The sequence below is a fragment of the Coturnix japonica genome, chromosome 1 (assembly GCF_054131305.1).
Source record: "Coturnix japonica strain WE chromosome 1, WE-NBRP24, whole genome shotgun sequence".
Classification (NCBI taxonomy): Eukaryota; Metazoa; Chordata; class Aves; order Galliformes; family Phasianidae; genus Coturnix; species Coturnix japonica.
The window spans coordinates 31,922,369-31,935,205 of NC_140663.1; the positions used below are offsets into that span (position 1 = coordinate 31,922,369).

The 12,837-nt window shown below is 39.8% G+C and overlaps 1 protein-coding gene across 4 annotated transcripts in view; it reads left to right on the forward strand.

Moving 5' to 3' along the window:
- Positions 1-12,837, forward strand: part of MYRFL (myelin regulatory factor like) — a 34,875-nt gene that overhangs the window by 6,765 nt on the left and 15,273 nt on the right. For 2 of the 4 annotated variants that reach the window (XR_014942302.1, XM_015856012.3), the window contains exons 3-13: positions 904-971; positions 1,066-1,324; positions 2,724-2,815; positions 4,447-4,594; positions 5,651-5,846; positions 6,449-6,525; positions 8,039-8,149; positions 8,344-8,434; positions 10,612-10,812; positions 11,223-11,331; positions 11,819-11,928. Coding sequence is in view for 3 of the 4 variants with exons in the window: in XM_015856012.3 (XP_015711498.1) it covers positions 904-971; positions 1,066-1,324; positions 2,724-2,815; positions 4,447-4,594; positions 5,651-5,846; positions 6,449-6,525; positions 8,039-8,149; positions 8,344-8,434; positions 10,612-10,812; positions 11,223-11,331; positions 11,819-11,928 (1,462 nt within the window). In the remaining variant the exon portion in view is untranslated. Of the gene's footprint in view, positions 1-903; positions 981-1,065; positions 1,325-2,723; positions 2,816-4,446; positions 4,595-5,650; positions 5,847-6,448; positions 6,526-8,038; positions 8,150-8,343; positions 8,435-10,611; positions 10,813-11,222; positions 11,332-11,818; positions 11,929-12,837 lie in introns of all 4 variants that reach the window. The other 2 variants (XM_015856023.3, XM_085536730.1) reach the window with 2 other exon arrangements.

Below are 12,837 nucleotides of genomic sequence, written 5' to 3' on the forward strand. Positions count from 1 at the left end.
CTCCTGTGCTCCTGCTTCCTTGTTCATGTACCACAAAGTGAGAGATGAGCCTCTGCTCATGCCACTATACACAGATGGCAGCCCAGCTCTGCTTGGATGTGGTGCAGCGTGGTACTGTCCTGCACTGTGACACGGGAGCTGCTGGGTGGTGGTTCTGCACGTGGTGCTGCATGGTCTGCTGCACTTTGTGAGCACTGGGACTGCCTGGAACCACTCAGGACTGCCTGCAGTCAGCTGGGATTAGCACTGGGCAGCTCATGGCTGCCTCTCTTCATGCAGCCTGCAGCTCCTGCTGCTCAAGCACTTAAACCCTTTCCAGTACACCTTGAAATTTATTCTTCCTTCAAGTGTTCATGTCAAGATTCTGCCAGCTGATAATCCGGGTGTTATATGCAACTAATCAGCAATGGTAGCCAGGGCTTTTTGTGCCTTTTTTTCTTTTCAAATCAATCTTTGCTTTGAGAAGCTGCTGGGACTGACCTGTTAGTTGTCTTTACTTTTAATCCTTTCACCATTTAGGCATAGAAGTTGTTGGTGAAAGGTGCTAAAGATCTTTAGAATGTAGTCTAGAGAGAATGGAGCTGTTGTGAGTCCGTGTGTTCTGGTGTGCCCAGAAGTAACTGAAGAGCAGCTCATGGGAGGGAAGCGGGGTGTGAGTCCCCTGCCTTGGAGGGATGTTTGGTCAAGAATTGGTGGCGATGGGGTGTCCCTGCAAGAGGAGGTTGTCATTGATCTGTGAAAAGAGGCTGCAACCTTGGTAAGCAATGTATCCTGAAAGCCATTCTAAGAAGCCTTGTGGTCCCCCTCCAACTGCTTTTAGCTTTGCCTTATTTCCATGAGGAAGAGAGATCTGTTCTCTGTGTCTTCTCTCAGTGAAAATGTAAATCTGTTTTTCATTCCTAGGCAAAGGCAGTTGCCAGACTCTCCACCAGACTCCGGGTCAGAAGCGTACTCTCCACCACAGCTCAAGAGTAGGTGACGTGAGTTCTGGCTCCCCCAAGCTGGTAAAGAAGGTCTCCAGCTCAATTTTTTTTACTATTTACTGTCTTGTCTGTTTGCTTGCAGCCACATGGGGTGATGCTACGTGGCCAAGTGGGCAGCAGTCTCTGTTCCCATGTCCATCAGCTGTGGCACCCAGCAAGCTTCCCTACAGGTTCCTGGAGACTTCTTCTGACCCCAACAGCAGTGGACATCCTTGTAGCACTCCGCAGGGCTGCTGTATGAAGAGAGATAATGCTGTGACTCCGTGGAATAACTCTACATCCTCCAGCTCTATGGGTTTTAATTATTCATACTTTCAGCCAAATGTATCTCAGATTTCTAGGTAAAGCCTTTATACAGGGGATGAGACACAGTACAAAAAAATGGAGCCCATAGAAGATGTGGTGACTGCCCAGCGTAAAATCCCTGTGGGTGCAGAGTTTTCCACAGGATGGCAGTGTTTAGACGTGTTTGAGAAACTTATGGTTTGAGGGTTCTTTAAACACCTCGATTAAAATTAGGATTAAAATGCCTGGGAATGCATGTCATTTTTAAGAAAGATACAGTGCTAAGGAGGAATCCACAGGTAGCTGGTAACTGGATTATAAAAACAGTTAGGGGTTTTGCAGTGCTTATTGCAGGGATTTAACCATAAGGGTCTTGGAAGTATTCTGACACATGGCATGAAAGGGAAAGAACATCACATCCATGTAAGCAAGTGCAGTGGTATTCATATACCATCTGCCATGTTCATCTACTAGTGTGTTCTGAACACTTGGTTGTATAAAATACATTGGGTAGTGTAGATACCAAGCATGATACCTACTAAGAATGAACTGACCAATGTGTGCCAGGGCGGGACCTGTGCAGTTGCTGGGAGATCATAGGAATTCATCCTTGTTAGTCTTGGGGTCGTAGATTCTCCTTCTCCTTCTCTGCCTGGAAGTCAGTTTCATGTTATGTTGGTGATGTGAAAAAAAGAAGCTGGGCCTCGGTCCCTTGGCGAAGCTGGTTATGTTTTAACTGTTTCCTTTGCAGTAGAAGATTCCAGTTAGTCATGATCATTTTTGAAGGAAGTGTTTTCATTATTGGAACTTAAGATACAAAATACTGCTCAACCTAGCGTAGAATTTTTGACCAAATCAAGCAGGCTTTTCTTCTACATGTGGAGAAAGCTAAACATCCGTGCCTATTAGGACTACCTGAGACCTGGTGGCTGGCTTGTTTTTTGCCACAAGGAATGACCCAGATTCCATTTTATAATATAAACGTTTTGGAATAAGGTTTCCCCTTCGCAGAAAGGGAAAATGTTGAAATCTCACTTTCTAAGAAATTACGTTCAACCAGTCTTCCCTTGAGATGTCTTTATTAACAGATTGGTTTAATAGCAGCTGAGAGTATTTTGTTTTCTGTATAAGAAAGTGGAGTAAAGTCATTCAAGAAAATGCTATGTTGTTAATATGGATATTGTGATTTTGCAGATTGCATCCTGTAAACCATTGCAAGAGATTAAGTTCCCCATTAACATGATACGTAAAAATATATTCATTTACGTTTTAGAAGGGAAAATGTATAATTCAGTTTTTAAAAGTCATAAGCAATCTCCTGGTCCCAGCAAATCAAAATCAGGGTGACGGTATGATTAGATTGTGATAGCGGGGTGTTCTCTTATAACTATTACCTATTATTACCTATTAACTGTGTTTAGACTGGAATGAATAATTTAACGTGTTTTTTAAAAGCACTTCCACAGCATCAGGCACAAAAAGGAAGCTCTCACAGTTACTGGGAGATACCCCTGATCCTCAGGTCTGGTGTAACAGCTCCAGCCAAGGTAAGCAATTCCTTGAAAACAGAGTTTGATATTTTATACCGCAGGCTGGAGCATTCGAAGAGCGTATGTCCCAGTGGCTCTGAAATGGTAGAGGTATTAACAATCCATTTACTACTACCAGCTTTGGAGCTGTTCATCTTTTCAGTGCTTTGGAAAATAAGGACCTACTTATATTTGGCAAAGAGAGGTGAAATATTAGAAGCCTGTTCCCTCTGACTGCCTGCCCTCCAAACATTGTGCCCTTCTCAACATGTGAGCCTGCAGATGATACCATACTCTGCTGACATGCTAAATAGAATGGGCAAAGAAATGTGGGTCAGTCCAATAGGGAATTAATCTGGTGTGTGAGCAAAACAGATCACAGTTTCTCTTTTTGATCTAATTTATCAGCTCCATACATTTTCTACAGTTTGCCTGAGGAACTTTAAGCCTTACGGAGAATGTGAGAGTTGCATGTTATTTCTTTAGAGTTAGTTATTTCTAAGCCTAAGTCTTTTAGATTTCTTATTAATGAGCAGCAGGTGGGTTTATGTGGGTAGTTTGCCTTTGGTGCCTCCTTTTGTTTGATTGGTGTTACTAGCTCTCTAAGTCTGCCACTGCTGGAAGGAGAAAAGAGGAAGTTCCAGAGCAGGCTCCGCTGTATCTAAAATTGTTACTGCTGGTTTTAATACTTCAAAGACACAGCTTTAAATATGCTACCATTAGGAGTCTGTGATAATTAAATCTCACAGATCCACACGTAGTGGGAAGAACAGTGCAACCATTGGAGGGGGGGGGGGGGGAAAGGCATGGGAATCTTCTAGAAAAGAAGTACAAATGTATTTACTTTTATTTTATTTTTATTTTAGTTTAGTTTAGTTTAGTTTAGTTTAATTTTAGTTTTAGTTTTTAAATTTTCAATATGTTCACCCCCTTTTGTGTGTCAGAAATGGGGATTTACAAGTGAAGCTTTGGTCTGAAATTGTTCCGCTCAAGGTGAGCTCTGTCTCACTGTATTGCTGCAGGCCATAGAAATATCCTTGTTTATGTGCCTACTAACAAATTCTCTCCCATCCTTACTGCACCCCATTTATCTGTCTCCCTTGCTGCATTTTCCTCTGTCAGCATGAAAGGTAAAACATCTATAAGAATTACAGTTGACACTGTTTGCCTCATAATACTGTCATATGTACCCAAAAAGCATTAACCAGGTAACCACAGTGGAAACTGTCTTTCTACCTCTGGAACTAAGAACGTATTGCAATGAGTACATTCAGTTTCAACCCATACTGGAGAGAATAGGAAATGTCTGTATTTCTTTTGCTTCTTGTACTTACACTGAACTTCTTTGTCCCACTTTGCTTCTTGCACAGCTTCTTACAGATCTACTTATTTAGCTCTCCATTTGGGGCTGGTTCCTCCCCTCCCCCAGTTCCAAAGGAACTCAGCATCCTTTGGGAGATAATAAAAATAGGAAATGCTACTTGTGTAATATTTTGTAAATTAGGCAAGGGGAAAATTTTATTTTCTGGGACAAGGTCTATTGGAATAGCTGTAAAGGAAGGTTAAGATTTAAATATATTTGGAATAATTTGTGCTTTACGTATGTAATTATATAAAAATGTTAATGCGGGATTTCTGTCTCTCTATAGCAGTTCTCAAGGACTGTGCTGCCGAAGTGCAAGACTATGACAGTGATGGACAGAATGCAGCTTTGGAAAAATGCTGCCAAGCTCTAACATGGCACCTATACCAAACTTCTCAGTGGAACAGCTTACTGAACTCTAACTATGAAAAGCTGTAAGCACTTGGAAAGAAATTTTTTCTTTCTTTTTTCTGGCACTGTATGTGAATAAATGCTACATTTGTCATCCCTTGTTCTTCCTGAATATAAGGAGGTGTAGCAGTTGTGGGATGTGAGTTTTTTGGATGTATCAGATAAGCTCAACTTCAAGCGCTGCTTGAAATTCATGCTAGGTTTTCTGATTTCCCTTCAGGGATTTCAGAGGAAAAGAAAAATGAGTTTAACCTGAATACCTGTTAGTTTTTATTTATTTTGTCAAGCATGTTATTGAATATACTTACTGAGCGTATTGCATGTAATGGCCTGAAGCATTAAAGAAGTGGAAATAGAAAATGCCTGTTTTACCTCTGGGCTCACATAACTGAAGTCTTCTGGCTACAGACACGTAGGTAAAATGTTCAGTCAAGAACTAAGAATATTCCTGTATAAAGCAGAACTGTAAGAAACCTCCCAGTGCTTCAGATGTCACTGGGATATGAAGTGTCCATCTGGATGGACTCGTAATTCTTGTTATACATACAACTGGTGGCTACAATAAATCTCTGAGATGATGGTGGGAGACTTCTCATCTGCTGCCTGCCCAGTTATATTGTAATTCCTGCACACTTAAAACTGAAATTCCAGACTCACCTTTCTCGGTAGCTTCTATCAACAGAGATAATTGCTGTCTGCTGCAGTAGTTCAACTCTGTGGCTCATAGAAATGTTGTAATGAATGCTTGAATAAACTAAAATGTTTTGTTGTGCTTTGGTGCACAGTTTTCCTTCATAGCATCTTCAGAGTTATAAGTGAAGGTTACGTAAGTTCCCCACATCTGCTTTCCAAACATTTAATGTGTCAGATGAGAATTACAGTAACATTTACATGCATTTTCATTCTTACACCTTGAAGAAACTAAGAAGAAAACAACTGTAGAACTGGTGATTGAGTGATGTATTTCCACTCCCATTTTGTTCATGAAAGCAGATGAGTTTTTAACCCATGCAAAAAAGTAGGAACTAAAGATACAATATGCCTGTACTTAAAATTGTTATCCTCTCTTGTTTTCGTAGACCTGCCATAGGATATCACATCGTCACAGACAAAGGATTTAATTTTTCAGCGACAGACGATGCTTTTGTGTGCCAGAAGAAGAATCATTTCCAAATCACAGTCCATATTAGAATCACTGGTCATCCAAAATATGTCAAAACTCAGCTGGGGGTGAAACCAATAGAAAAGTTTTACTTGAAAGCTTTTGGAATAAGGGCAAGTATTTATCCTCTTTTCATGCTCTGCTTTTAATTTTAATACATCCATAGAGTAGGATTTTTGTAAGCATGTTTGACCAAGAACTGATAAAAGACAACTTGTTGATTTTCTAATGACTTCTGTGTGGAACGCAATGGGAGTGATGTTTTGTGGGAGCTTGTGTTTGATACATGCTGAAAGGCATAACGTTCGTCTTACTCGTGGTTTCAGTCACATCCCTCTCACTGTCTGGAATTTTCTTCCCTCTGTGGGTGGTGTAATGATGCCAGTTGGTGTGTAGGTGGCCAGTTTATCCACTGGCCAAATAGAAGTGTTAAAAGAAAAGCTCGAAAATCAAAGATGAATCAAATCTTTTTAAAATTTTTTATTTTTTTCCCCTGAACATTTACATGTAAAAAACCAATTCAGTGCCCATGTTCCTTCTTGCCAGTTTTTCATCCTAAGAACCAAAATGTTCCCAGCCAGTATGAGTCCATGGTCTTACATAGAGAGAATTAGTGTGAAATTTTCTTCTTTCTAACAGGTATTACCAATTTTTCACTTCCAATTTCATGTGTTTCAGAGTTTAATATTATTGTCAATTTTTTTTTTTTTTGTAGATGGAAGCTCCAAATCAAACAATTGCGATTGAGCAATCTCAGTCAGATCGAAGCAAAAAGACTTTCAATCCTGTTAGGTAAGAATTCAGAGGAATTTATTCAGTTTTATTTCAGTTTGACACATTTCTTTCTTGGAAACTCACAGTATCTCTAAAGCAGTCTTCTGATCTTCATTCCGTTTCATTCTGGGTGAGCAGATAGAATTGCAGATATACACCTGGTACTCTTTCACTAAGGAAGAAAATTGGCAGCTTTACAAATGTATTAAGTATATCCATCCAAAGTATTTGTACTCAGCTGGCAGCACTGTTGTGTGGCACTAAAGCTGGGTGGTGGATGCATTTCCCATCTTAAGAAATGTAAGTAGTTCTCCTGTTCCTGTGCTACGTGCACATGAGGCTACACAAGGATGAGGTGTGTTTGCAGTGCTTTTAAGGGGAAGCAGCTCTGCTACAAACGTGTGTGCAACTTCTCCTGGGAACTGTCTGCCATTCTTCTGCATCTTAGTCAGTGGCAGAATCACTGTTTGTTTTTGTGGCGTGTCTCCTGTTGGAGCTGATCTGTTCTTTATAAATAATTGAATAAGCCTTAGAGCCAAAAAAAAGATAAGCCAGTGTCAAGTTTGACAGGATGGTGCTGTGACAAAGGCTGCAATATGCCAATATGCAGTCTGCAAAACTGAATTGGGACAGAGAACTGGATTTTTGCATAACTACCATAACATTATCATTCTTTTTACATTCTGAAAAGTGATGCATGTGGGTGCATGCCAATTGTTTCATGTGTGATGATGGTGCAATTTTCACCCATGGCAGATGAGAAGATGGAAGGTGGCCTGTTTTTTTTTCTTCCATACAAACTCTTTAACGTCATTATTTATCACTTACAAGAGTGGTGCTGCAGTGCATTTGAGTCATACATGAACATTTTATGCTTTCAAACACACAAATCAGATGCAAATGAACCAAAGTCAAGCAGTAAAATTTATTTTATTTATTTTTATTTTATTCATTTATTTTATTTTGATGTGTACATTCAAATCCAATAGTAAGAAATGATGCCCTTGGCAGGCAATAGATTCTTATCATATAGAATCATAGAATTGCTCAGGTTGGAAAAGACCTCAAAGATCATGAAGTCCAACCGCAACCCATCCATGCTACCCTAACTAACAACCCTCTGCTAAATCATATCTCTGAGCACCACATCCAAACGACTTTTAAACACATCTAGGGTTGGTAACTCAACCACCTACCTGGGGAGCCTATTCCAGTGCTTAACTACCCTTTCTGTAAGAGTTTTTCTTGTGGTTTTATTATGTTCAAGATCATGTACAAATAGACCAAGAAACGACGATTCTTACTAATAAGAGCAATTTCTCCCTCTCTTTCCTTTCTCTATTTATTTGATATAATCATTGTGATTTTAAAGCTCTTTCACAAAACCAGGCTTGCTGCATTTTTACTGGAGTTCCTCTGTTGTTTGTCAGTTTCTCCTAAGACTGATTTAATGAGTTTGAAGAAATCTGGGTAGAGCCAGGTAGATCTCCAAACTCTTATTCCGCTTATCTTGTTTCTTTTCCCGTTTTAGAGTCGATCTGCCAGGGGATCAGATAACCAAAGTGACATTGGGAAGGCTGCATTTCAGTGAAACAACAGCAAATAACATGAGAAAAAAGGGGAAACCTAATCCTGACCAAAGGTATTGCTGTAGCTGATTGGGCAGTGTGCAGGAAGTGGAAAGAACATCCACTCTATAATGGAGCTGAACTTTGTGCAGCTCCACGTTGCCAAATCTTGTGGTTCATTGCTTTCAAAATGTTTGATACTGGGTATCTGCTTTAAGGCAGACAAAGTGACAATTTTTTTTTCTCCATTAAATCAATTTCAAATTAGATACTTCATGCTGGTGGTTGGACTGTATGCCGCCTCTCAGGACCAATTCTACTTGCTGTCTGCAAATATCTCTGAAAAGATCATTGTAAGGGTAGGTAGAAACTTATATTGCTTTCACATTTACTACTTTGACAGAAGATTGTTGGGAGGGATCCTTGGGGTTAAAGAAATTACTACTGAATAAAAAATAATTAGAAAAAAATATCAGTTGCGTATGATATGAATACATTGCTGTCTTGTAATTACCAGGATTTTTAAATGTTAGATGTAGGGCAAGCAAAGAAGGACAGGTAACTCTTAAAAGATTAAGACCTGTTGGTGGCACTTTCCTGTGTGTATGAGCTCTTAAGTTGTTTATTGTAATTCATGTTTCAAAACATTAATAGGGAAAATTTATCTCTCATCATTTTTTACCTTTATATGGATAAGGGGATTGAAAACATTATCCTTTTAATATTCAGCTGTAGCCTTCACTGAGGCTTGGAAAAGATAAAAAAAAAAGTCATAGGCATAATGTAACAGGAACTACGGATATGCTGTGCAAGGAATCTAAAAGCCATGCAGGCACTTAGCTTCTCTCAGCAGTTTGGATTAAGGTTCCAGTTGGGTGTTAGAGAGAGAAATAAAGTAAGGGATGCAACTGAATACGTGAGTTACTTTCAAGTCCTTTTTCTTTTGTGTGGGCCATATCTGAGGGGTCTGTGTTGTTCCTGAGCACTGACTAAAGATGGAGTTAATGTTTGAAAACTGAGGTACCATGGAGCTCTAGAATACCTTAGTGTGAGAAAACCCTGCAAACAGAAGGTTAGGGCTTCTAAAACATTTATTCCTGGCCTCTTTTTTTCATGGGAGTTGTACATGGGAGTCTGTGTTGGATCTGGGCCCCATCTAGGGTTTGGGCTATGGTTTGTTGAGAGAGAAAGCACAGGGCTCCATTGTGAATGGGGTTTTAATGGCACTGCGAAGGGCAGGTAAGGGCTTCCAAATGCTTACAGTTCCAGCCCCTTTTCTGTGTTGGTGTTAAGTGCAGGACTGTGTTGGACCTAGTTTGAAATTTCCATAGTATTTTATAGAGTTTTATCATTCTGGCTGCTGCTGTGTGTTCTTCCATTTCAGTGCACCGACACATCGTGTTTGTATCGTTTCTGTATGTCTGTGTCTTTGTTGTTGTTGTTGGTCATAAATATCCACAGTAATGCTCTCTGAATTTTTCTGAATATGGCAACATTACAAATGTTGTCTCCCTGCTGATGTGGGACAGCCATTGGATTCTCACATCTGATTCCTTCTTGGGATTCGCTTTATTTCTACATGATAAATATTTTTTGACAAAGATTTAGAAAAGTACATTCTCCAATTTTTAATGTGAGATTCTGTTGAAATTTCAGTGAAGAACTCTTCTTTGATGCATGTGTGAACAGAGGTTTTTGTAAGAAATCCAGTGAATGAGATATGGCAAGCCTGCCCACCCTTCCAGCCAAAGAAAAATAAGGCAGAAAAGCAGAACGAACAGCACTGGTTGTGATTTAAAGCAGTGAAAATGTCAACAAGAAAGCTGGAGAGTATATATTTAAATAAAAAGTGGTTTTCCAGACATCTGACAGGGTTTCAGTGGCTCCTGAGCTAGACGGTGGTTCTTTTAATGGAGCAAAGCTCTACAAACACACTGCTGCAGAAAGTGGTTCCTGTTCTGTTCCTTTGTACCCTGAGACATAACATAACGTAACTACCATCTGAATAGTGGTTATCAGGCGTATCAGGTCATGCTCTAATTGAGGCAAACAGTGATAAGTGCACACAACACAGTGCATTGTAGATGTCAAAAGCTTGTGAAAAACCGGGGCTTCTTTAATTACACCCGAATTTCTTGCTGCGGTCATCCCCTAGTCAGGCTCAAATTTGAGAGTGAATTCAGCATTAAAAAATAAAAGGAATAAATAAATCAACAAAATTAATAATGGAAAGCAAATGATTTTTCTAATTATACCTATTTTTGTGTGTGTGTTCTTTGAAAGACACCGGTTCCTTGACATGAAATTTCTAATGTGAATTCCTTTTGAACATTATGGAGTATTTTAGAGGATCTTTGAGAGCGTTTACATTCGTATCCCTCGCTGAAAATGACAATTGGTTAACTGGATAGTTGTCATGATTTGCATTTCCAGACGGTGTCCTCTCCAGGAACTGGAGCAATGGAATACAGCAACACTACATCTATGCTATACTGTATTTTTAAATACATATTTTTATTTTATTTTTTTCCTGCAGGCATCTAACCCAGGGCAGTTTGAGAATGACAGTGATGTGTTGTGGCAGCGAGGACATGTTCCAGAGACAGTAGTCTGTCACGGTCGAGTAGGAATTAACACAGATGCACCAGACGAAGCACTGGTTGTCTGTGGAAATGCAAAAGTTATGGGCAGAGTCATGCATCCATCTGACAGCCGAGCAAAAGAGAATATCCGGGAGGTGAGGGCTATGGAGTATTCAGGGCTTTTGTGTTTGCACCACAGCATGTTTATGGATATTGTTCTGATATGTGAAGCAGTGCCTTTAACTTGAGTGTGCTGAAATTCTGCCCTAAGGAAATGCAGTATGCCAGTGTGCTCTGTAGAGCCATGACCAGTGGCCTTTGGGAGGCTGACCGTAGAAGTTGGGGGTATCTGTAATTGTCTTTTTTTTTTTTTTGACTGAAGGGTAGCTGGCAATACAAATACAAATAGTACTCTGCTAATGTGGAGTGGGAACACTGTTCATATTGTTTGATGCTGAGATTGAACCAATGACCATATCAGGCTTGTTGCTAGGTCAGTGAAGACCTAAAGGCCACTACTATTCTTGGTGCTTCAACACATTAATCTTGGTGATTTTCCAACTAGGTCGATACAAATGAGCAGTTAAGAAGAATAACACAAATGCGACTGGTGGAGTATGACTACAAGCCTGAATTTGCATCTGTTATGGGAATAGAAAATACTCACGAAACAGGTATTCAGTCCGATCTGTTGCCAGTTTTCATTTATACCCACTGTTGGTCATTGTGCTCTAATGCCTTTTAAAATTCTGCTATTTCATCCTCATTTCTAGAATGCTACAATTGCTTACTTTTCTGTGTTTTTCTTGTGAGTTAGAAGTGCTGAAATTAAGCATTTCTGGTGTTTTTCCAGCTGCTATTTCAATTATTAAATTCAGGTGATAATTTTTCCAGAGGTGTAACAACAGTGAAGTGCAGAATCAGAAACAATTTTTTTCTTATGGCAGAGAAATAGGAAGGGATTTTTGAAGGTTTCTGATTGTTTTCTGTAGAATAGAAAAAAATTGTGAAATCATGGATTTTCCTACCATAGAAACACTCAAGAATATGTTTGACCCTATTTGTAGCTTTCAGGACGGACAACTCAGTTTAAACACACAGTCATGATCAGTGGTGTGTCACTGCACTTCCTGACTTTAGTTTCTGTTATCTTGTGAACAGGAATAATAGCACAGGAAGTGAAGGAGCTTTTACCTCAGGCTGTTAGAGAAGCTGGAGATGTCGCTTTTAATGATGGCGAAAAAATAGAAAACTTCCTCATGGTTGACAAGGTACGGTCTCAAACAAGAAAGTGGGGATGTGTTTTTAGACTGTTCCTTTCATGTGTGGTGCTGTGAATACATGCAATACTTTATACAAAGAGGTCAGCCTGCATAAAGCCGGTTTGTGGCACGTTATTGAGGAAAATGGAACCATCAGGTGTTAGTAAATGTTTGATTCTTTCAAAAACAGGAATTATTTACATGCATTAAAACATCATTATAAATCATCATACAATAGCAAAGAAAATACAAAAAACTTTAAATTCACTGGAAAAAGGTGGATAGTGATTTCATAGCATTGATCCAAAGGGTTGGACTCCAGAGCAGGTGTGGAGAAGGGCTTTCTGGAGAGGGCACTGAAAGGAAGATTAGAAAATTGGCAGCCTTCCTAGCTGATTTATAGATCCTTATAGAAAAGAACTAGAATTAGATGTTTTACATGTTTTGATAGTGATAGAATAAAGGGAAATAATTTTAAACTAAAAGATGGGAGATTTCTGTTAGGTGTGCAGGATTTCTTTACCCAGAGGGTGGTGAGGCAATAGCACAGGTTGCCCAGAGAAGTGGTTGCCCCATCCTTGGAGCTGTTCAAGGCCAGGTTGGATGGGGCCCTGATCCACCTGATCTAGTGGGTATCAGCCCTGCCCTCAGGAAGGCATTGGAACTAGATGGTGTTTCAGATCTCTTCCAACCCAAGCCATTCTATGATTCTACGATTTGCTGCTGTTTCAACAAGGCTGGGTAAATTACTGCAGTGCCATCTTTGCTTTATCTTCTTTCTCCTAACAGCTATGGCAGAATATGCGAATATTCAGTTCTGTGACCTTGATGTCACAGTGGGGACAGACTGAGAAAGGGCTCCATCTAAACACCTCAAGATGTAAACTGGATGTGGAGCTTTGGGATATCTAATGTTTC